Source organism: Pseudophryne corroboree, chromosome 2 (genome assembly GCF_028390025.1).
Source record: "Pseudophryne corroboree isolate aPseCor3 chromosome 2, aPseCor3.hap2, whole genome shotgun sequence".
NCBI classification, from domain to species: domain Eukaryota; kingdom Metazoa; phylum Chordata; class Amphibia; order Anura; family Myobatrachidae; genus Pseudophryne; species Pseudophryne corroboree.
The window spans coordinates 1042676366-1042698886 of NC_086445.1; the positions used below are offsets into that span (position 1 = coordinate 1042676366).

Sequence of the window (22521 nt, forward strand, 5' to 3'; positions counted from 1 at the left end):
CACCAGGAGAGAACAATAGTATATGTGCCTGGGTTACACCAAGAGAGAACAGTAGTATATGTGCCTGGGTTACACCAGGAGAGAACAGTAGTATATGCACCTGGGTTATTTCGGGAGAGAGCAGTAGTATATGTGCCTGGGTTACACCAAGAGAGAACAGTAGTATATGTGCCTGGGTTACACCAGGAGAGAACAGTAGTATATGTGCCTGGGTTACACCGGGAGAGAACAGTAGTATATGTGCCTGGGTTACACCGGGAGAGAACAGTAGTATATGTGCCTGGGTTACACCGGGACAGAACAGTAGTATATGTGCCTGGGTTACACCGGGAGAGAGCAGTAGTATATGTGCCTGGGTTACACCAAGAGAGAACAGTAGTATATGTGCCTGGGTTACACCAGGAGAGAACAGTAGTATATGTGCCTGGGTTACACCGGGAGAGAGCAGTAGTATATGTGCCTGGGTTACATCGGGAGAGAACAGTAGTATATGTGCCTGGGTTACACCGGGACAGAACAGTAGTATATGTGCCTTGGTTACACCAGGAGAGAGCAGTAGTATATGTGCCTGGGTTACACCGGGACAGAACAGTAGTATATGTGCCTGGGTTACACCAGGAGAGAGCAGTAGTATATGTGCCTGGGTTACACCAGGAGAGAACAGTAGTATATGTGCCTGGGTTACACCGGGACAGAACAGTAGTATATGTGCCTGGGTTACACCAGGAGAGAGCAGTAGTATATGTGCCTGGGTTACACCAGGAGAGAGCAGTAGTATATGTGCCTGGGTTACACCAGGAGAGAGCAGTAGTATATGCACCTGGGTTACACCAGGAGAGAGCAGTAGTATATGTGCCTTAGTTACAGATAGTCACCGCCCAGACAGAGTGAATACCCGCCCCATGCAAGTCTGCATACACCGTGCGAAAATCTGTGTGAACGCCGGTCAGCTACGAATTTGTTCGCAACTCACTCACCATGGAATGATGTTTCCAGTCTGTGCAGTGTGTGTAGCCCAGGACTTACTCCTACAGTGTGATGAGAACAGGCTGATCGGGGCCGGAGCTGACGTCACACACCCTGCCTGAAGACGCTTGGGCACGCCTGCTTTTTTACTGACACTACCCGAAAACGGGCAGTTACCACCCCCAAATGCCGGCTTCCTGTCAATCAGCTTGCGTTCGCTTAGCAACCAAAATAGTCTCTGGATACTTTTCGCAGTTTGGCCTCGCGCCTGCACACTACGATCCGTACACATGCGCAGTCAATCGATAATCGTCCGCCTTGCGAATTCGCACAACAGCGGTCAGGTCTGAATTTGGCCCATAGTATATTATGTAGTGTTATACAGAATGCTGTCTGCGTCTGGACAGTGTTATAAATAAATACTAACGCCGAATTTACCATGTAAAATACAATTATATATACAGTATATGCACGAAGTACTAATTATGCTCCGTTACATAGAAACATCCGTCGTCTTCCTCTTTATTATAAGATGGGAGTCTCTCTTTTTCTGCCAGCAACCAATAGCAACGATCATTTATATAATGCAGCAGCCACAGTAATGATAGTAATAGTACCAGTGGGAGTGGTCAATGTGCACTCAGCCAATCAGAAGGGGCAGCCGATCACCACCTGTGCATGTTTTGCACCAGTGATTGAGCACCTGCAATACCTGTGTCCAGAGATGCATCTGTATCCCCCCTGACGTGTACAAAGCAGTAGGGACAGAGGAAATCATAAGGGTAACTACAGTACATTCAGAAATGTTGCCTCATTAAATCACTTCAGTAGTTGTTACAGGTTAGTGGAGTGATTACCGATTGCTGCCTGATATCACCTGTTAAATGCTCAGAAATAAATGTTGCCTGATTAAATCACTTTGGTGGTAGTTACAGGTTAGTGGAATGATTACGGAACTGCTGCCTGATATCACCTGTTAAAAGCTCAGAAATAAATGTTGCCGCCAAGTCGGTTGCGATGAGCTAACCATCATTAGCAATATATGTAAGCATTATGTAGAATCCATTGCCAATATGCTGCAGTGTGTTTCTTAGACCTCACCAGACAATTTCGTGTTCAGTATTTACAGTAGGTTTTCGTATCCATTATAAGTTACAGACAAAATCATTGTTTTAGTTGAGTTATTCATTACGATGAAGGCGTAATTCAGGGGATAACAGTGACGGTTTGCAGGAAGCTTCTCCGGCTCTGAGACATTTTCTGTAGACAAAGTGGATTATAAATCGCTGATTTTGTTGCTGCCACAGGTTCTACACAAGTCTGGTGCTGCTGGACTTAATCAGCGAGGTCCCGTTATCAGAACTGACAAAGAAATACGGCTGCAGTCGTGGGCAGCTGCAATCCCTGCAGCAATCCGCAGCTACCTATGCAGGTGAGTGACCCAGAGGCAGGTGCGGCCCTGTCAGGGGAGTGACTGGAGGCAGGTGCAGCCCTGTCAAGGGAGTGAGTGGAGGCAGGGGTGACCCTGTCAGGGAAGTGACCAGAGGCAGGGGTGACCCAGTCAGGAGAGTGACCGGAGGCAGGGGTGACCCTGTCAGGGGAGTGAACGGAGACAGGGGTGACCCTGTCAGGGGAGTGACCGGAGGATGGGGTGACCCTGTCAGGGGAGTGACCGGAGACAGGGTTGACCCTGTCAGGGGAGTGACCGATGGCAGGGGTGACCCTGTCAGGGGAGTGACCGGAGGCAGGGGTGACCCTGTCAGGGGAGTGACCGGAGGCAAGGGTGACCCTGTCAGGGGAGTGACCGGAGGCAGGGGTGACCCTGTCAGGGGAGTGACCGGAGGTGGTGCGGCCCTGTCAGGGAAGTGACTGGAGGCAGGGGTGACCCTGTCAGGGGAGTGACTGGAGGCAGGGGTGACCCTGTCACGGGAGTGACTGGAGGCAGGGGTGACTGGAGGCAGGGGTGACCCTGTCAGGGGAGTGACTAGAGGCAGGGGTGACCCTGTGAGGGGAGTGACTGGAGGCAGGGGTGACTTGCCCATGACTTGCCATTGCATAGCCGGTTCTGTGTCCCACGCCCATGGCTAGTCATTGTGTAGCCGGTACTGTGTCCCATGGCTAGTCATTGTGTAGACGGTACTGTGTTCCACGCCCATGGCTAGTCATTGTGTAGCCGGTACTGTGTCCCACGCCCATGGCTAGTCATTGTGTAGCCGGTACTGTGTCCCACACCCATGGCTAGTCATTGTGTAGCCGATACTGTGTCCCACGCCCATGGCTAGTCATTGTGTAGCCGGTACTGTGTCCCACGCCTATGGGTAGTCATCATTGTGTAGCCGGTACTGTGTCCCATGCCCATGGCTAGTCATTGTGTAGCCAGTACTGTGTCCCACGCCCATGGCTAGTCATTGTGTAGCCGGTACTGTGTCCCACGCCCATGGCTAGTCATTGTGTGTGGCCGGTACTGTGTCCCACGCCCATGGCTAGTCATTGTGTGTAGCCGGTACTGTGTCCCACGCCCATGGCTAGTCATTGTGTGTAGCCGGTTCTGTGTCCCACGCCCATGGCTGGTCATTGTGTGTAGCCGGTACTGTGTCCCACACCCATGCACCCATGGCTAGTCATTGTGTGTAGCCGGTACTGTGTCCCACGCCCATGGCTAGTCATTGTGTAGCCGGTACTGTGTCCCACGCCCATGGCTAGTCATTGTGTGTAGCCGGTACTGTGTCCCACGCCTAGTCATTGTGTAGCCGGTACTGTGTCCCGCGCCCATGGCTAGTCATTGTGTGTAGCCGGTACTGTGTCCCACGCCCATGGCTAGTCATTGTGTAGCCGGTACTGTGTCCCACGCCCATGGCTAGTCATTGTTTGTAGCCGGTACTGTGTCCCACGCCCATGGCTAGTCATTGTTTGTGGCCGGTACTGTGTCCCACGCCCATGGCTAGTCATTGTGTGTAGCCGGTACTGTGTCCCACACCCATGGCTAGTCATCGTGTGTAGCCGGTACTGTGTCCCACGCCCATGGCTAGTCATTGTGTAGCCGGTACTGTGTCCCACGCCCATGGCTAGTCATTGTGTAGCCGGTACTGTGTCCCACGCCCATGGCTAGTCATTGTGTAGCCGGTACTGTGTCCCACGCCCATGGCTAGTCATTGTGTAGCCGGTACTGTGTCCCACGCCCATGGCTAGTCGTGTGTAGCCGGTACTGTGTCCCACGCCCTTGGCTAGTCATTGTGTGTAGCCGGTTCTGTGTCCCACGCCCATGGTTAGTCATTGTTTGTAGCCGGTACTGTGTCCCACGCCCATGGCTAGTCATTGTGTGTAGCCGGTACTGTGACCCACGCCCATGGCTAGTCATTGTGTAGCCGGTACTGTGTCCCACGCCCATGGCTAGTCATTGTGTAGCCGATACTGTGTCCCACGCCCATGGCTAGTCATTGTGTAGCCGGTACTGTGTCCCACGCCCATGGCTAGTCGTGTGTAGCCGGTACTGTGTCCCATGCCTAGTCATTGTGTAGCCGGTACTGTGTCCCACGCCCATGGCTAGTCATTGTGTGTAGCCGGTACTGTGTCCCACGCCCATGGCTAGTCATTGTGTGTAGCCGGTACTGTGTCCCACGCCCATGGCTAGTCGTGTAGCCGGTACTGTGTCCCACGCCCATGGCTAGTCATTGTGTGTAGCCGGTACTGTGTCCCACGCCCGTGGCTGTTCATTGTGTGTAGCCGGTACTGTGTCCCACGCCCATGGCTAGTCATTGTGTGTAGCCGGTACTGTGTCCCACGCCCATGGCTAGTCATTGTGTGTAGCCGATACTGTGTCCCGCGCCCATGGCTGGTCATTGTGTAGCCGGTACTGTGTTCTGAATCTCCATAACCGCGTATGGGAACGATGCGTTGTGACCCCGTTTCCCTATGTTGCAGGTATGGTGACCGTATTCAGCAATCGCCTGGGCTGGCACAACATGGAGCTTCTCCTCTCTCAGTTCCAGAGCCGTCTCACCTTCGGCGTGCAGCGGGAGCTATGTGATCTGGTGCGCTTGGATCTGCTGAACGCTCAGAGGGCTAGAGCCCTGTACAATGCCGGATTCATTACTGTCAGCGAACTGGCAAGAGGAAATGTCACCGATGTTGAGGCGGCCCTGAAGAACGCAGTGCCCTTTAAAAGGTTAGTGACCCTGTCTGCTGAGCGGGTGGGTAGTCCTGTGCCCGTCTACATCATACATTAGTCTCATCATTAACCATTGCCATGTCCCAGCATCCTTCCCGCTGCGTAGATCTCTTTCCCTGTTCATTAGGTCGTTGTAAAAGGAATTAAGACAAGTGTTCAATTAGTTTATAACGGGCAGATATCACTCAGGAGGCCCAGGCACACCACACATGTAATATATCACTCAGGAGACCCAGGCACACCACACATGTAATATATCACTCAGGAGGCCCAGGCACACCGCACATGTAATATATCACTCAGGAGGCCCAGGCACACCACACATGTAATATATCACTCAGGAGGCACTCAGGAGACCCAGGCACACCACACATGTAATATATCACTCAGGAGGCCCAGGCACACCACACATGTAATATATCACTCAGGAGGCCCAGGCACACCACACATGTAATATATCACTCAGGAGACCCAGGCACACCACACGTGTAATATATCACTCAGGAGACCCAGGCACACCACACATGTAATATATCACTCAGGAGGCCCAGGCACACCACACATGTAATATATCACTCAGGAGGCCCAGGCACACCACACATGTAATATATCACTCAGGAGACCCAGGCACACCACACGTGTAATATATCACTCAGGAGACCCAGGCACACCACACGTGTAATATATCACTCAGGAGGCCCAGGCACACCACACATGTAATATATCACTCAGGAGGCCCAGGCACACCACACATGTAATATATCACTCAGGAGGCCCAGGCACACCACACATGTAATATATCACTCAGGAGGCCCAGGCACACCGCACGTGTAATATATCACTCAGGAGGCCCAGGCACACCACACATGTAATATATCACTCAGGAGGCCCAGGCACACCACACATGTAATATATCACTCAGGAGGCCCAGGCACACCACACATGTAATATATCACTCAGGAGGCCCAGGCACACCACACATGTAATATATCACTCAGGAGGCCCAGGCACACCACACGTGTAATATATCACTCAGGAGGCCCAGGCACACCACACGTGTAATATATCACTCAGGAGGCCCAGGCACACCACACGTGTAATATATCACTCAGGAGGCCCAGGCACACCACACATGTAATATATCACTCAGGAGGCCCAGGCACACCACACATGTAATATATCACTCAGGAGGCCCAGGCACACCACACATGTAATATATCACTCAGGAGGCCCAGGCACACCACACATGTAATATATCACTCAGGAGGCCCAGGCACACCACACATGTAATATATCACTCAGGAGGCCCAGGCACACCACACATGTAATATATCACTCAGGAGGCCCAGGCACACCACACATGTAATATATCACTCAGGAGGCCCAGGCACACCACACATGTAATATATCACTCAGGAGGCCCAGGCACACCACACATGTAATATATCACTCAGGAGGCCCAGGCACACCACACATGTAATATATCACTCAGGAGGCCCAGGCACACCACACGTGTAATATATCACTCAGGAGGCCCAGGCACACCACACATGTTATATATCACTCAGGAGGCCCAGGCACACCACACGTGTAATATATCACTCAGGAGGCCCAGGCACACCACACGTGTAATATATCACTCAGGAGGCCCAGGCACACCACACATGTTATATATCACTCAGGAGGCCCAGGCACACCACACGTGTAATATATCACTCAGGAGGCCCAGGCACACCACACGTGTAATATATCACTCAGGAGGCCCAGGCACACCACACATGTAATATATCACTCAGGAGGCCCAGGCACACCGCACATGTAATATATCACTCAGGAGGCCCAGGCACACCACACATGTAATATATCACTCAGGAGGCCCAGGCACACCACACATGTAATATATCACTCAGGAGGCCCAGGCACACCACACATGTAATATATCACTCAGGAGGCCCAGGCACACCGCACATGTAATATATCACTCAGGAGGCCCAGGCACACCACACATGTAATATATCACTCAGGAGGCCCAGGCACACCACACATGTAATATATCACTCAGGAGGACCAGGCACACCGCACATGTAATATATCACTCAGGAGGCCCAGGCACACCACACATGTAATATATCACTCAGGATGAAAAATGACAGTTATGAGCTGATTGGCCGGTACTTTATCTCTCTCCAATACCCCTGTGTCTCTCTCCGCATTTTTATGTGCGTTATATACAGTTATAGTCTCGCTACGCCTGCGGTAATGCGGCTTCCGTCCACTGGCGGTTACCAGTAACTTCTTAGTTATCCTGTGCGGTGGTGAAGAGCCGCATAGCACGTCTCCTGATCACAGCGTACATACAGAGCTGCAATAAACCCTTATATGTCCCAATCCCACGCGTGTTCCGTGCAGTATCGCTCAGGAGGCTTCCGTCCGCTGCAGCTGGAACTGATAATTACAGAGACAATCTGTGTGACATTGTCACCGCTCTGATCTTCCTGCATAATTCAGATAAATTCCCTGCGACACAAATGATTAAAACTGGGCAAACGCTTCCAAAGGGAGATGAAACAAATGAGTTGGAGAGACAGATGGTCACCTCTCATTTCTCTGCGTTCTGTGTGATGAGCCCCAATCTACAGCTCACCCTGTTCTTCTGGTGCCTAATTAACACAGGGACTAGATTAATACACGTAATTGGAGTTAGATCGGCTGGGGATTATCCCTAAATCTTTATTAATTGCAGAGTCTTCTTCTCATATTGTTATACGTGATAAATAATTCATATTAAAGTTAAACACATTTGCTGGAAGTATTCATTCCATTGTCCTCTGTAGATCAGGGTGTATCTTCCTGTTATTGAAACGATTCAATGTTCCCAAAACCTATATTCTCCTTATTCTTTTAATTCATCAAGTTGTCCGGTAAGAATTGTGATTTTTTTTTCCTACCCATAAATATCCTGATTGGTGAATTCTTCTCTATTTGTTTCTGGTAACGCAAAGTTTTTAAACTATAAGTTGATCTCTAAGTTTCGTACTTGGGGGTAATTCAGACCTGATCACTGGGCAGCGATTTTTGCAGCCTTGCGATCAGTTAGTCGCCGCCTACAGGGGGAGTGTATTTTTGCTGTGCAGGTGTGCGATCGCATGTGTAGAAAAGCTGCACAAACTGATTTTGTGCAGTCTCTGCGCAACGCAGGACTTACTCAGCCGCTGCGATCACATCAGGTTGTTCGGGACCGGATTTGACGTCAGACATCACCCTCCCTGGGCACGCATGCATTTTTCCAAACACTCCCTGAAAACGGTCAGTTGCCGCCCACAAACGCCCTCTTCCTGTCAATCTCCTTGCGAACGCCCATGCGAATGTATCCTTCGCACAAACCCGTCGCTGACCGGCGATCCGCTTTGCAGCTGTCCGTCACTCCTGTGCATTGCGGTGCATACGCATTCGCAGTTTGGATCTGATCGCCTGCTGTGCGAACACGCAACCTAGCGATCAGGTCTGAATTACCCCTCCTAGTTCCTTGCGTTCTTGTATTCAGCGCCAAAGCTCCGGTGGTAATGTATCCGCATTTCTGTACTGCTCTCCTTCTAATCAGGTGTCCTCCTTGTGTTTAGTGTCCGCAGAGCGGTGGATGAAGACGAGGAGGCCGTGCAGGAGCGGCGGCGAGCTGTTCGATGTATCTGGATATCTGGGAAGAAGGGGCTGACGGAGAGAGAGGCAGCCGAGCTCATTGTGGAGGAGGCTAGGAAGCTGCTGAAGGACGACTTGGCGATGATGGGCATCCGATGGAGTCCTGATACCAGTTTTGACTCCTCTTTCAGTTCCTCGTCCTGCTCGTCTTTCGACGCAAACTCGGACACTCAAGAGGGAACGTCGGTAAAGGCCGCGACCTCTTCGAGGAAGCCCCCGAAAATGAACTCTGTCCCACGCGCAAAAGGAAATGATCAGTTAACAGGTCCTGGGCGTTTACAAGCCTCCGCTCAGAATAAGAGGCTAGAGGCTTCTGTTGGTATAAAGTCACCGGTTAGAGGGACAGACGCATCATCCAATAACCCTGTGTCGTGTAAGGACGCAGACCCTGGCGGGCAGCCAGCAACCTGCACGGAGATCGTAATGGTAAAGGGTAAAGAGAATGTCCCAGGACCACTAAATAATTCTAGAAGAAGACAAAGATTGTGCAGATTCTCTGACGCAGATAAGAAAACTCCGGAAATGTCCGCTGACCGTAGAACTGTGAAAGTGCCCAGGAAGACCCCACTCTGCCTACAAGGGGATCACTTGGGGGATGCAGCTCTTACTACTAACTCTAACCCTATTAGAGTGCAGATTGACTGCAGTAGCCGCGACACCGCGTTTGTTGCAGCTGAGGCCGTGCATCACGACCAGGGGTTGGTAAGGAAGGAGGCAGCAGGGGCAGAGGCTCGGAACTCACACACAAGCGAGGCTTGCAGAGGCACTGTAGGAGAAATCGCTGACACGGAGGTAACAAGAGCCCCACAAACAGGACCCCCTAGTGTCAGCCAGTCACCGGTGATAACTGCAGAACACTCGCCAGTGACAGGAAATGCGCGCTCCAGCAATGGGGCTATTATCACAAGTAAAGAAAGTGACCCTGGGAAAACAAACCCCGCTGTCTGCATTGCAGGTTCCCCGCAGAACAGCCGCTCTCCTGATCTGTACGTAGCATCTAGGACCTTTGAGGACAGTTTCCAGTTGGACACTCAGACTGAGAAGTTAATATTGCAGCAGGCTGCATCGGTGAGGGGACAGGGAGCTGGAGAGTTGATGCTGGCATCTCCGCTGCCGCAACAGATGTCCGAACTGGCTGGTGCTGTGCCGCAAAGGGACATGACGCATGGTGGTGCTGGGGAGCCGAGCAGAGCTGATCTAAACCAGGAGCCTGGGAATTCCGTAATGCCGGTGTTAAGCTGTGCAAATGAATCCGGTGAGAGCCTAAAAGGACCAGAAATCCAGCCTGCAAATAAGGACACGGAAAGTATTGTGCAGCTCAGAGGAAGTGATATCTCTCTGACTGATACACAACTCCAGAGCTTTTTCCAGACCGGCCATAGCCAGGCAAATAAAGAGGAGAAAGATTCATTCCTTGGTGCCAAAACTGAATTGCTTCACGCACAGAACCAAGTTCCGACCGCAGATGGCAGTTTGGAAGGTCGTCAAGTGGCAGGAACCAGCCTGAACATGAGTGATAGTTTACTGTTTGACAGCTTTGATGAAGATCTTGGGGTCTGTTCTAAACTAGATAAGCCCGGTCTGCCCCCGCCACCTGGTATCAAGCAAGAAGAGATGGTTCTCCTGAATCAACCCGGTCTGCCCCCGGCACCTGGCATCAAGCAAGATGAGATGGTTCTCCTGAATCAGCCTGGTCTGCCCCCACCACCAGGCGTCATGGAAGAAGGAGAAATTGAACTCCTGAATCAGCGCAATCTGACCCCACCACCTGAGAACAAGGAAGAAGAGATGCTTCCTCCGAATCAGCCCCGTCTCCCTCCCTCACCTGACATCAGGGAAGAAGAGATGGTTCCCCTGAATCAGCCTGGTCTGCCCCAGCCACCTGCCATCAGGGAAGAAGAATCAGATCCCCTGAATCAGTTTGGTCCCTCGGCCAGTATTATGACTACGGGGAAGAACCAGCCATTAAAGTTTGATGATGCTTCGATTATGTTCTCCCAACTCGACTCTTTCCAGATGATGGAGGCTCTAAATGACGCAGAGCTTCCTCCAGGATTGGAAATTGAAAGGGAACACAGAACTGTGGGAACCTGTCAGATAGCTACTGTGGAAAAAAAACATGAACTAAAAATACTAGAAGAGGAGGGACTGATAAGAAATCAGACAGACTGGTCTGATCTGTCATTTAGCCTGACCCCAGGCATGCAGGACCTTCTAGATCAATGGCCAAGTCCTACAGGTCATATCAATCCTAATGATGACTCCAGTACTTCTCGCCCTAAGCAGTCTCTGTTGGTCACTGACAATAAGGAGATAGGCCAAATTTCTGGGCCACTCTGCCCAGGTCCTCGGGACATCCCACACACGCCATCTACAAGCCATCGCTTTCTGGATGATGATCATCGGAATTCCACCCCCAATGAGGCTGTAGGCGCTGCAGGGACACCTGACTTTAGGCCTGACAGCAGGAATGAGCTTGTTCCCCCCACACCACCCAGCGAGTGCACATCCGGGAGAGTCATTGGTATGTCCGCCATTAAGTCTGGAATAGGGAACCAAAGAATAGGCTCTGTGAGCTCAGTTCTGTCCAAGGAGGCGGAGAAGCAGGAAGAGGCGTTTTTGGGGTTGCAGTGCACAGAATTGGACTATAGGGAAGTCCCTGGCGTTGAACCCACTAGAGACACCTCGGTTATAGATGAGGACTTCTCTTTGCAGCTGTCTCAGGACTCGTTCCCTTTGCCCTCATCCAGCGCAGAAGGGTTCAGTATCATCGATGTGGCAAGTGATCAGGCTCTCTTTCAGACGTTCCTGAGAGAATGGAAGAACCAGAAGATGTTTTCCCTATCTGTGGCCTGTGAACGTAGGACACAGCCTCCGCAATCCAAGATGTGTATTGGTGGGAGGTTCAAACAAGGTGAATGTTTTTCTTTCTGGCTTGTGTAGTTTCAGTGTTTGTTTTAATGCCAATGTTGTCATACAGTATATCTCCACACTGGATATGTTGGGTTGATGGAAGTGTGGAGCTAATTCCGCTGGTGGCTTGACCAAGTACGGCGCTAGTCTTCGGCACAAGTAAGGCGCTAGTCGGTCAGCCGCTAGTCTTCGGCACAAGCCTCTTAATTTAATAGATGTAGGCAAATGTTGAATCAGTAGAATTTTGTGAAAGTTTGTACAGAAGGCCAGACAGCCACCCGGCATAACTGGGTCCAGTGCTGTGCCACCTGAGCACATACCTGGTGGAATGTGCTCACATTTCGGGTACTCAGAGTATCCAGTGGACTTGGAGAAAAGGTTTTAACCTAAGTTTACACCCCCACCCCCCTGAACTATATAATGATTGAAGCTAGAATTGTTATTGAACCATCGTACTGTGATCTTTCAGTCCAGTCTCCGAGCCGGGCGCAGGTCAAGGAAGATGGCCTCTCCATCCAGGGCTGGGATGATGTTCTTCTGGTGGGCCTGGCGGTGTGCTGGGGAGGAAAAGATGCCTATTACCTGTCCTTGCAGCGAGAGCAGGACCAGTCAGGTATGACCATCGCTGCAGTGTTAGATTAAGCGTTGCGATAATGATGCCTCAAAGCAGCCCGGGCCACACCAACCCTGGGGGCCCCAAACCCATTTCTAATACTGACATATACATTTATCCAGGACTTACCATTCATTGTGCTTATTCCAATATGCAGTATGCAAATGCAAGGACCCTATACTAATTAAAAACAACCAAGGGCAGATGTGAGGGGTGCTAGTCCAAGCTGAAGGAGCCTCCGCCTTCAAGTGTACACAATATAGAATTTATGGGGGGGAGGGGGGGGGGAATGGATTGCACACACGAATTGTAAACATAATAAGGTGCTACCATGCTGAGACTTGTAGTGCCACAGAGAGAAAAAATAAGAAAAAATGCAGGTGCACACTCCAAACACTGAGAACACTGGCAATCAGAACACAGAATAACCCTGGCACAACAAATGCACCAGATATCTACAAAAATGCTCACGTACTGCCGAGCGACAGTGGAGGAAATCACGCTCTAAAGCAGACTTCCTCCACTTCAAATTCATGCTCTCATCCTTCAGTACTGCCCTTTCCCTTGCTAAACAATCATACTTCAAAATCCTCATTTCTACCCAGTCTTCCAACCCCCGGCGCCTCTTTGCCACTGTTAACTCCCTCCTCTGCCCACCACCACCTCCTCTCCCTTCCTCATTGTCTGCTCTTGACTTTGCCACTTATTTCACATCCAAGATTGACTCCATACGTCAGGATATCACATCCCACCAGACCAGCAACCAGCCACCACCCATCCCTTGCCACCCCTCCCCTTCCCTCTTACCAACTCTGACATCTTTCTCCCATGTATCTGGCGAGGAAGTCATGGCCCTCATCCGTTCCTCCCCCCCCCACAACCTCACTGCTCGACCCTATCCCCTCCCACCTCCTCCGCTACCTCTCTCCTTCTGCCTGTTCCCATCTTGCCCACCTTCTCAATCTCTCCCTTTCATCAGGCACTGTCCCCTCTGCCTTCAAGCATGCTCTTGTCTTCCCTATTCTTAAAAAACCTACCCTTGATCCTAACACTCTCTCCAACTATCGACCCACCTCTCTCCTCCCCTTTGCCTCCAAACTTCTTGAGCGTATTGTCTATAATCGCCTCACTGCCTTTCTTTCCTCTCACTCACTGCTTGACCCATTCCAGTCTGGATTCCGTTCTCTCCACTCCACTGAAACTGCCCTCACAAAAGTCTGCAATGACCTTCATGCAGCCAAATCTAAGGGCCACTACTCTCTGCTTATTCTTCTTGACCTCTCTGCTGCTTTTGACACTGTGGACCACCCTCTCCTTCTGCAAATCCTTCACTCTCTTGGTCTGCGTGATACTGCCCTCTCCTGGCTGTCCTCCTACCTCTCTGATCGTTCCTTCTCTGTCTCCTCTCATGATGCTATCTCCCCCCCACTTCCACTAACTGTTGGTGTCCCCCAAGGCTCTGTTCTTGGTCCTCTCCTTTTCTCTCTCTATATGTCCTCTTTAGGTGAACTCATTAGTTCTTTTAACTTCCAATACCACCTCTATGCTGATGACACTCAAATCTACCTCTCCTCCCCTGATCTCTCCACGGCTCTCCTCACTCGGACCTCAAACTGTCTTTCTGCTATCTCTTCCTGGATGTCTCAGCGCTTTCTTAAACTCAACATGTCTAAGACTGAGTTGATCATCTTCCCACCCTCCCGCACAGCCTCACCTCCCACAATCTCATTATCCTTTGATGGCACGACTATCTCCCCTAGCCCCCAAGTACGCTGTCTTGGCGTAATCCTTGACTCCTCCCTCTCCTTCAAACCACACATTCAGCACCTCTCACAAACCTGTCATTTTCATCTCAAAAACATTTCTAGAATCAGACCTTTTCTCACCCAGGATGCCACTAAGATCATTATTCACTCACTGATTATTTCCAGGCTGGACTACTGTAATCTCCTCCTAACTGGCCTCCCTGACAATTACCTCTCTCCACTCCAATCTATCCTCAATGCTTCTGCCCGGCTCATCTTCCTCACCAAACGCACTACGTCCACCTCCCCTCTCCTACAGGCCCTCCACTGGCTTCCCTTCCCTTTCAGAATCCAATTCAAACTTCTCACACTCACTTACAAAGCCCTCACCCACTCCTCTCCCATCTACATCTCTGACCTTATCTCCCTTTACTCTCCCACCCGTCCTCTTCGCTCTGCTAATGCACGCCGACTCTCCTGTCTTCTGATTACTTCCTGACACTCCTATCTCCAAGATTTTTCACGTGCTGCTCCCTTTCTCTGGAATTCTTTACCTCTCCCCCTCAGACTCTCCACCTCTCTACAAAACTTCAAACGGGCTCTTAAGACCCATTTCTTTACCAAACCCAGCCAAATCTCAACCTAACCCTCTGTTCCATGCTCTCTATGTACCCCATCTTTGTCACCCCTGTCTGTCTACCCCTCCCCTCAGAATGTAAGCTCTCACGAGTAGGGCCCTCTTCCCTCATGTGCTTATACTTTTCTTACTTTAATAATCCTCAACTGCCCTGATCCCGCAGTTTTTGGCCACCTGGAACTTATCTCTATGTTTACTGGTGTAGTTATGCTTAGTTGCCCTGTACTTGTCCTATATTGTCTTCAACTGTAAGTCACTGTTTTCCTGTTTTGACTATGTGCATATGTACTCTGTAATTGGGCGCTGCGGAACCCTTGTGGCGCCATATAAATAAAGGATGATAATAATAATAATAATAATAATAATAATAAACTCTGCAATTTAGCATGGAGTAAAATTGAGGTTCTTAGCATAAATTTTGAGTGTGCACCTGCATTTTCTTTCTTTTTTTCTCCCAGTGTGGCACTACAAGTCTCAGCATGGTAGGACCTCTTATGTATAGGAATTAGGGTGTGCAGTCCAGTTGTCCCCCCCTGCCCCCTCTTCCCCATAGTTCATTATCAGGGACAGTGTTATAACCTCATGAATTATGGTTCTTCCTCCTCATGCAATCTAGTTTAATGCGCTTTGTAAAGAAAGTATACCCAGCAGTGAGGGTGAGTGGCGTTCTAAGTGGGCATCATAAACGGGACGCACTGTGTTATACAGAAATAATAATCATTATTACAGCCTCGCTCAGAAATTATAATCCTTGATATCGGTGCAGCCCATATATGGCTGGCTGGTGACAGCTGCTTTTCTCTAACGTCCTAGTGGATGCTGGGGACTCCGTAAGGACCATGGGGAATAGACGGGCTCCGCAGGAGACATGGGCACTTTAAGAAAGAATTTAGATTCTGGTGTGCTCTGGCTCCTCCCTCTATGTCCCTCCTCCAGACCTCAGTTTGAATCTGTGCCCGGACGAGCTGGGTGCTGTTCAGTGAGCTCTCCTGAGCTTGCTGTAAGAAAGTATTTTGTTAGGTATTTTATTTTCAGGGAGCTCTGCTGGCAACAGACTCCCTGCATCGTGGGACAGAGGGGAGAGAAGCAGCCCTACTCTCTGAAGATAGGTCCTGCTTCTTAGGCTACTGGACACCATTAGCTCCAGAGGGATCGTACACAGGATCTCGCCCTCGTCGTCCAATCCCAGAGCCGCGCCGCCGCCCCCCTCGCAGAGCCGTAAGACAGAAGCCGGGTGAGCATAAGAAGCAAGAAGACGTCGAAATCGGCGGCAGAAGACTCCAGTCTTCACTGAGGTAGCGCACAGCACTGCAGCTGTGCGCCATTGCTCCCACACACACCTCACATACTCCGGTCACTGTAAGGGTGCAGGGCGCAGGGGGGGGCGCCCTGGGCAGCAATTTGGACCTCTTTGGCAAAAGTTTAGCATATATACAGTTGGGCACTGTATATATGTATGAGCCCCCGCCAAAATTGTACATAAAAGCGGGACAGAAGCCCGCCGTCGAGGGGGCGGGGCTTCTTCCTCAGCACTCACCAGCGCCATGTTTTTCTCCACAGCACCGCTGAGAGGAAGCTCCCCAGCCTCTCCCCTGCAGATACACGGTAGAAGAGGGTAAAACGAGAGGGGGGGCACATAATTAGGCGCAAAAATCATTATAAACAGCAGCTACTGGGTTAACATTAAGTTACTGTGTTATTCCTGGGTCATATAGCACTGGGGTGTGTGCTGGCATACTCTCTCTCTGTCTCTCCAAAGGACCTTGTGGGGGAATTGTCTTCAGATGAGCATTCCCTGAGTGTGTGGTGTGTCGGTACGTGTGTGTCGACATGTCTGAGGTAAAAGGCTCCCCTAAGGAGGAGATGGAGCAAATATGTGTGTGAGGGGTGTCTCCGTCGACAGCGCCGACACCTGTTTGGATATGTGTAATTAAGTGCTAAGGTGAATTTATTGCACAAAAGATTAGAGAACAGACAGTGAATCTACACATGTCTGTCCCTATGTCGCAGAGACCTTCAGAGTCTCACAATGCTCACTATCCAAAATAATAGACACTGATATCGACACGGAGTCTGACTCCAGTGTCGACTACGATAATGCAAAGTTACAGCCAAAATGGCAGAAAAGTATTCAATATATGATTATTGTAATAAAAGATGTTTTGCATATCACTGATGACTCATCTGTCCCTGACACAAGGGTACACATGTTTAAGGGGAAGAAAGCTGAGGTAAATTTCCCTCCTCTCATGAAGAAAAAGAGCGGGAATCTCCAGACAAGAAGCTGCAGCTTCCCACAAAGAATTCTCAGGGAGTATCCTTTCCCCACTAGGGCCAGGATGTGATGGGAATCTTCCCCTAGGGTGTCACGTTTGCCCAGAAGGTAGCCCTGACTTAACAGCTATCCTCAGGGATCCTGCAGATAGCGTGCACATTCTGGTACACTACTCAGACCGGCGATTGTGTCGGCATGGGTTTATAGCGCTGTAGCAGCGTGGACAGGTACCTTATCAGCAGAGATTGAGACCCTAGTATGTGTGTATATATATATATATATATATATATATATATGTGTATATATATATATATATATATTAAAGATGCTGGTGGCCACGGCGGTGAGGGAGTAAGCAGCGGATCCCGGGAGCTCCCCGATATTATAGATCCTGCACCTATCCTGTGTCCCTCCGGAGCGTCTACCCCCCGGTGCTGGTCCCCCCTCGCCTCCGAGCAGCGGCGGGCACCTTTGTCCGGGGTCTCTGGGCGCTGTCTGACCGCGGCGGACGACTTCCGGTTTTGAGGCCTGTGACTCCTCCGGACCCCCCCGGCCTTGAGTTTGGCGCTCCCGGCCGCGCGGCTCCAGGACCCTCACGACGGACGGACGAACGGACGGGCGGCGCTGGCTAGAGCTGGGTACACTGCAGGGGATATTGCAAGCCCTCCTGCCCTCCTATACCTGGCTGATGAGGACCTGAGACTCCTGACTGCACAATAAGACACAGGTACTCCAGTGGAGGGATGAAGTGATCACAAGCCCGGTGGCCATTTTGGGTGCAGTTCAATAGATAGTCTCAGCACACAGACATCCCTGCCTACCCTGCAAGGACTGCATGCACACTGCAACTCAATGCACTTTTGTGTCACATTAATAAATCACAGTGTGACACACAATCATACTCTGCTTCTACCTGGAATTCACTGCTGGACATTCTCCCCTCAATAACATCATTATCATTTACTACTTTTTATTTTACACAAAGCCTGTGCTCTTGTCCATTGATATTTGGAGCCAAAGATCCTTCCCGGCTTTAAAATCATACAGCCTGCTGTCTCCTAACTATACTTTATACTACAACTCTGCTCGGAGAAGTGGGTGACCGACATTTATCAATATGGTTGGGGGAGGCCGGAGCGCGGCCGCGGCCAAACTGGAAAGATTTACAAGGCAACCCAACCCCAGGGGCTCATCGGCTCCACCTCAGGGTGCCTCTCCAGTACACTCAAGTTCCCCTCCAGCGTCTGTCACCAACTCCCCAATGACAGCGGAGGCGCCGTCTATCCAGCAGGTGTTGGAAGCTATAGCGGGCAGTGAGCAGCGTCTCTCCGATAAGATGGAAAAAGTGCAGTGCGACCTCTCCTTACTACGACAAGATGTCCAACGTATACGGGAGAGAGTGGGTGAGGCGGAGACGCGTGTTTCCAACTTGGAGGATGTGTGTGGCCCCCTTAAGCAATCCGTGTCCGCAGTGACCCAGCAGGTCTCATCTCTCCAAACCAAGCTCCTAGATATGGAGGGTCGGCTACGCAGAAACAATGTCCGATTTGTGGGTCTGCCGGAGAAAGAGGAGGGCTCGCAGCCGGAGGACTTCCTCGAATCCTGGCTCAAAGAGATATATGGAGCTGAGTCCTTTACTGCACAATTTACGGTGGAGCGAGCGCACAGGATACCATCTCGGCCATTACCTCCTGGTGCCCCTCCTCGCACCTTCATCGCCAAATTCTTGCACTATAAGGATCGGGACTCGGTCCTCCGCCTTGGCCGTACAAAGGGCCCATTGATCCGCAACGGAGTCAGAGTGTCGGCCTTCCCGGACTTTGCCGCGGACGTTCAGAAGGACAGGGCCCAGTTTATGCCTATCAAGCGACGCCTGCGGGACCTCAACCTCTCATATTCCATGCTGTTTCCCTCTCGGCTCCGAGTGGTGGCAGATGGGGAGACCAAGTTTTTTAATTCTCCTAGAGAGGCGGCCCAGTGGCTGGACGGATATGCGCCGGGTGCTCGTCAGCTAGCTCCGGACTGACTTCCCGCGCTGAAGATACCGGGATCTTGACCACCGGAGGAGACGACCACAATTCGGGGAGCCCCCCACCTTTTGCATTGGTGGCTCAAGACTTTTCTAAGTTCACTACTGGTTTGGAGGGTTTAGGTTAAGTTGAGAATCTGGGCCTTCTTAGCATTTGGTAGTTGGATTTGGCGTTTTGGGATATAAGTATGCCGGAGTTCGGGGTGGTGTACGGGGAGGGGAGGGAAGGTTGGGAAGCTGCTAGTTGCGGCTCTTCTTGTTGCTTTTGGTTTCTTTTCTTTAGTTTATTATTTTTCATATCTACGTTTTTTCTGAAACTAGGATGTTTGATATACCAGGTATTGTGGCTTATAACGCAGAGCTCCTATGAGATATATGTCGCTATGGGTAACGGTGCTGATGTTTGGATATATATTGTGCGATTTCTATCCGTGTGGTACATAGAATATACCTGGGGTCATGAGTAACTTGAAATTCCTGGCATGGAATGTCCGGGGACTAAATAACAAAATTAAGCGTTCTTTGGTTCTAAATACGATTAAGAAATATGACCCGGACATTGCATGTCTTAGCGAGACCCACTTGCAGGGAAATAGGTTGTTATCTCTAAGACGGGCCTGGGTGGGATGGGCTTACCATGCCTCTCATTCCTCCTTCTCCAGGGGAGTATCTGTTCTGATTAAGAAAACGGTGCAATTTGAGTTAATATCGGTCAAAACTGACACGTATGGCAGATTTGTGTTTCTAGAATGCAAACTAAGTCCCCAGCCATATTACATTTTAGCAGTGTATGTCCCCCCTCCTTTTTCATACGCTGTACTGCAGCAAGCTGCATCTTTTATAGCTTCCTCCCCTACCACTCCGGTGATATGTCTGGGCGACTTTAATAATATATTAGATGTCTCTGTGGACCGATGGCGGTCTCCGAATGATGTGATGGTGGGTAGTGGGTATACCAAATTTGCTGATTTTTTGAATAATCTTCAATGGGTTGATGTGTGGAGGCTTCGCCACCCTGCAGTCCGTCAGTTCTCCTGTTTCTCCAGCACACATGGCTCCTTTTCTAGAATAGACCTGGTACTGGTGTCCCCCGCCCTTATCCCTGCGATTACTGACGTACGTTATGAGGCCCGAGGGATCTCTGACCATTCCCCCTTGCTGATGACTCTAGCTGTGAAGGGTCAGAGGGGACACTCTTATTGGAAGCTGCACCCATCTTGGCTGACTCAACTGAGTGACTGTGGGGACCTGGAGACTCAGTGGGAGGGTTACTTTAGCGACAACACAGGATCTGCCCCGGGAACTATGGTATGGGATTCATTTAAGGCTTTTCTGAGGGGCTCTTATATAGGACGTATAGCAGCTCACAAAGTGTCCTCTAGAGAAAGGGAGAAGGCCCTGGAGAGTGACGCCAGGGATTTAGAGTCTCAATATTTGCTTGATGGTACCCCTACGACGAAAACACGATGGCTGGTGGCCCAGTCGGCGTGGCTTGCCCACCTGACCGATAAAAACTCACGGTCCCTCCTTTTTAGGGCCACTAATATTTATATGCAGGCTGATAGGACGGGTGGCCTCATGGCTCGGCTGATACATCAGGATCGCCCTGGGACTGTAATTACACAAATGTCCGATGGGGATGGGTCCTTTGTTGACACCACACCGGACATTGCGCAGCTATTCCGATCCTATTACACCAAAGTTTACAGTTCACAATTGACGTTCTCCACTAGGGATCTCTCCTACTATTTGGCGGGTATCTCACTACCCGTGCTCCCCCCCGAGGCCCGTGTGGCACTGGAGGCACCCTTGACGCTCGCGGAGGTGACTGCGGCTATTGGTATGTCTCCCAGTGGCAAGGCCCCGGGGTGTGACGGAATTCCCTCAGAAGTTTACAAAACTCATGTTGATTTTTTCGGGCCCAGGCTCCATGCCTTATTCCTAGATATATTTACCAATAACGAACTTCCCCCCTCTATGTCAGAGGCAATTATAATAGTGATCCCGAAGCCCGGTAAAGACCCTAGGTCTCCGGATTCCTATAGACCGATATCCCTAATCCCCACCGACGCCAAGATCCTGGCAAAGATATTGGCAGTACGACTTAATACAGTGATCACCTCCCTCATTCATCCTGATCAGACTGGCTTCATGCCTGGGAAGTCCACATCTATCAACCTGCGTAGACTGTATACCATTTTACAACTCCCACGTGACTCCCCTTCTGACTCGGCTGTGGTCTCGCTAGACGCGGCCAAGGCCTTTGACAGTATTGAATGGGCCTATTTATGGGAGGTGATGTCTTGTATGGGCTTTGGGCCCAACTATATCAGATGGACTAAATTACTGTACCAGCATCCGAGTGCCAGGATCTTGGTGAATGGTTATGTATCCCCCTCCTTTCAATTGTCCCGGGGTACCAGACAGGGCTGTCCCCTATCCCCCGCACTGTTTGCCTTGGCCATTGAGCCCTTGGCCTGTTTGATACGATCCCACCCAGATATTGTGGGAATTTGCACGGGCTCACGCGAGGATAGGATAGCACTTTATGCCGACGACATGTTATTATTTCTGCAAGACTACGCCGGGTCAATGCCCGTTCTGCTGCGTGTGATTGAGGACTTTGGTGCTCATTCGGGTCTTCTGATCAACTGGTCTAAATCATATATTATGCCAGTCATAGGCCTCCCTCCCACTGTTCCAAAAATGTCCCTACCATTATGCTGGACAACACAATTTAAATACCTTGGAATCCAAATAACTAATGATCCTTCTGATTTCATCCCTCTGAATCTGGACCCGACCATGCAGCAGATCGTGTGCAAATCTAAAACCTGGTGTAGGCTCCCATTGACGGTGTCTGGCAGGGTTAATCTCATTAAAATGATCATACTGCCCAAACTCCTATATATTATACTTCAATCCCCCGTATATATCTATCCAACATTCTTTAGGAAACTGAACAGTATCCTATCCTCGCTTGTTTGGGCTAACAAACGACCTAGGATACAATTAAATACTCTTACTAGGCTGCGCTCGGATGGCGGCCTAGCCTTGCCTAATTTCCAGATGTATTACTACGCTGCCCAGCTGACTCATATTAGTGAATGGGTGCGGGATTCTGGTGATGACACCTTGCAATGTGAGTTTATCCGCTGTTATTTTCCTCACCTTTCTCCTGTACAGCTGCTGCTGAGTGGGAATGGGGCCCGGTTCCTTCCCCCTATTATTTTTCAGGCCTTAAAGATATGGCGGGCCCTGAGAGACCTCTTAGGGTACGACGACCTGGACCCAGACACCCCCCTTTGGTACTCTGACTGGCTTCCTGAGCTGCATGCGCTTGAGGGACGGGAGGTGTGGGCCCCTAGAGCAGTGGTCTCTATTTCCCAACTCTACCTAAATGACTCACTCAAATCCTTCCAGCAACTGAAAGATGAGTTTGGCTTACCCAACTCATTTTTTTTCAGATACCTTCAACT

The 22521-nt window shown here is 50.4% G+C and overlaps 1 protein-coding gene across 3 annotated transcripts in view; it reads left to right on the plus strand.

Annotated features, from left to right (window-relative positions):
- POLQ (DNA polymerase theta) overlaps positions 1 to 22521 on the plus strand; it is a 196432-nt gene that overhangs the window by 110689 nt on the left and 63222 nt on the right. For all 3 annotated transcript variants that reach the window (XM_063956839.1, XM_063956841.1, XM_063956840.1), the window contains 4 exons: positions 2274 to 2398; positions 4888 to 5131; positions 8755 to 11744; positions 12213 to 12356. In XM_063956839.1, the coding sequence (XP_063812909.1) occupies positions 2274 to 2398; positions 4888 to 5131; positions 8755 to 11744; positions 12213 to 12356 (3503 nt within the window). The remainder of the gene's footprint in view (positions 1 to 2273; positions 2399 to 4887; positions 5132 to 8754; positions 11745 to 12212; positions 12357 to 22521) is intronic.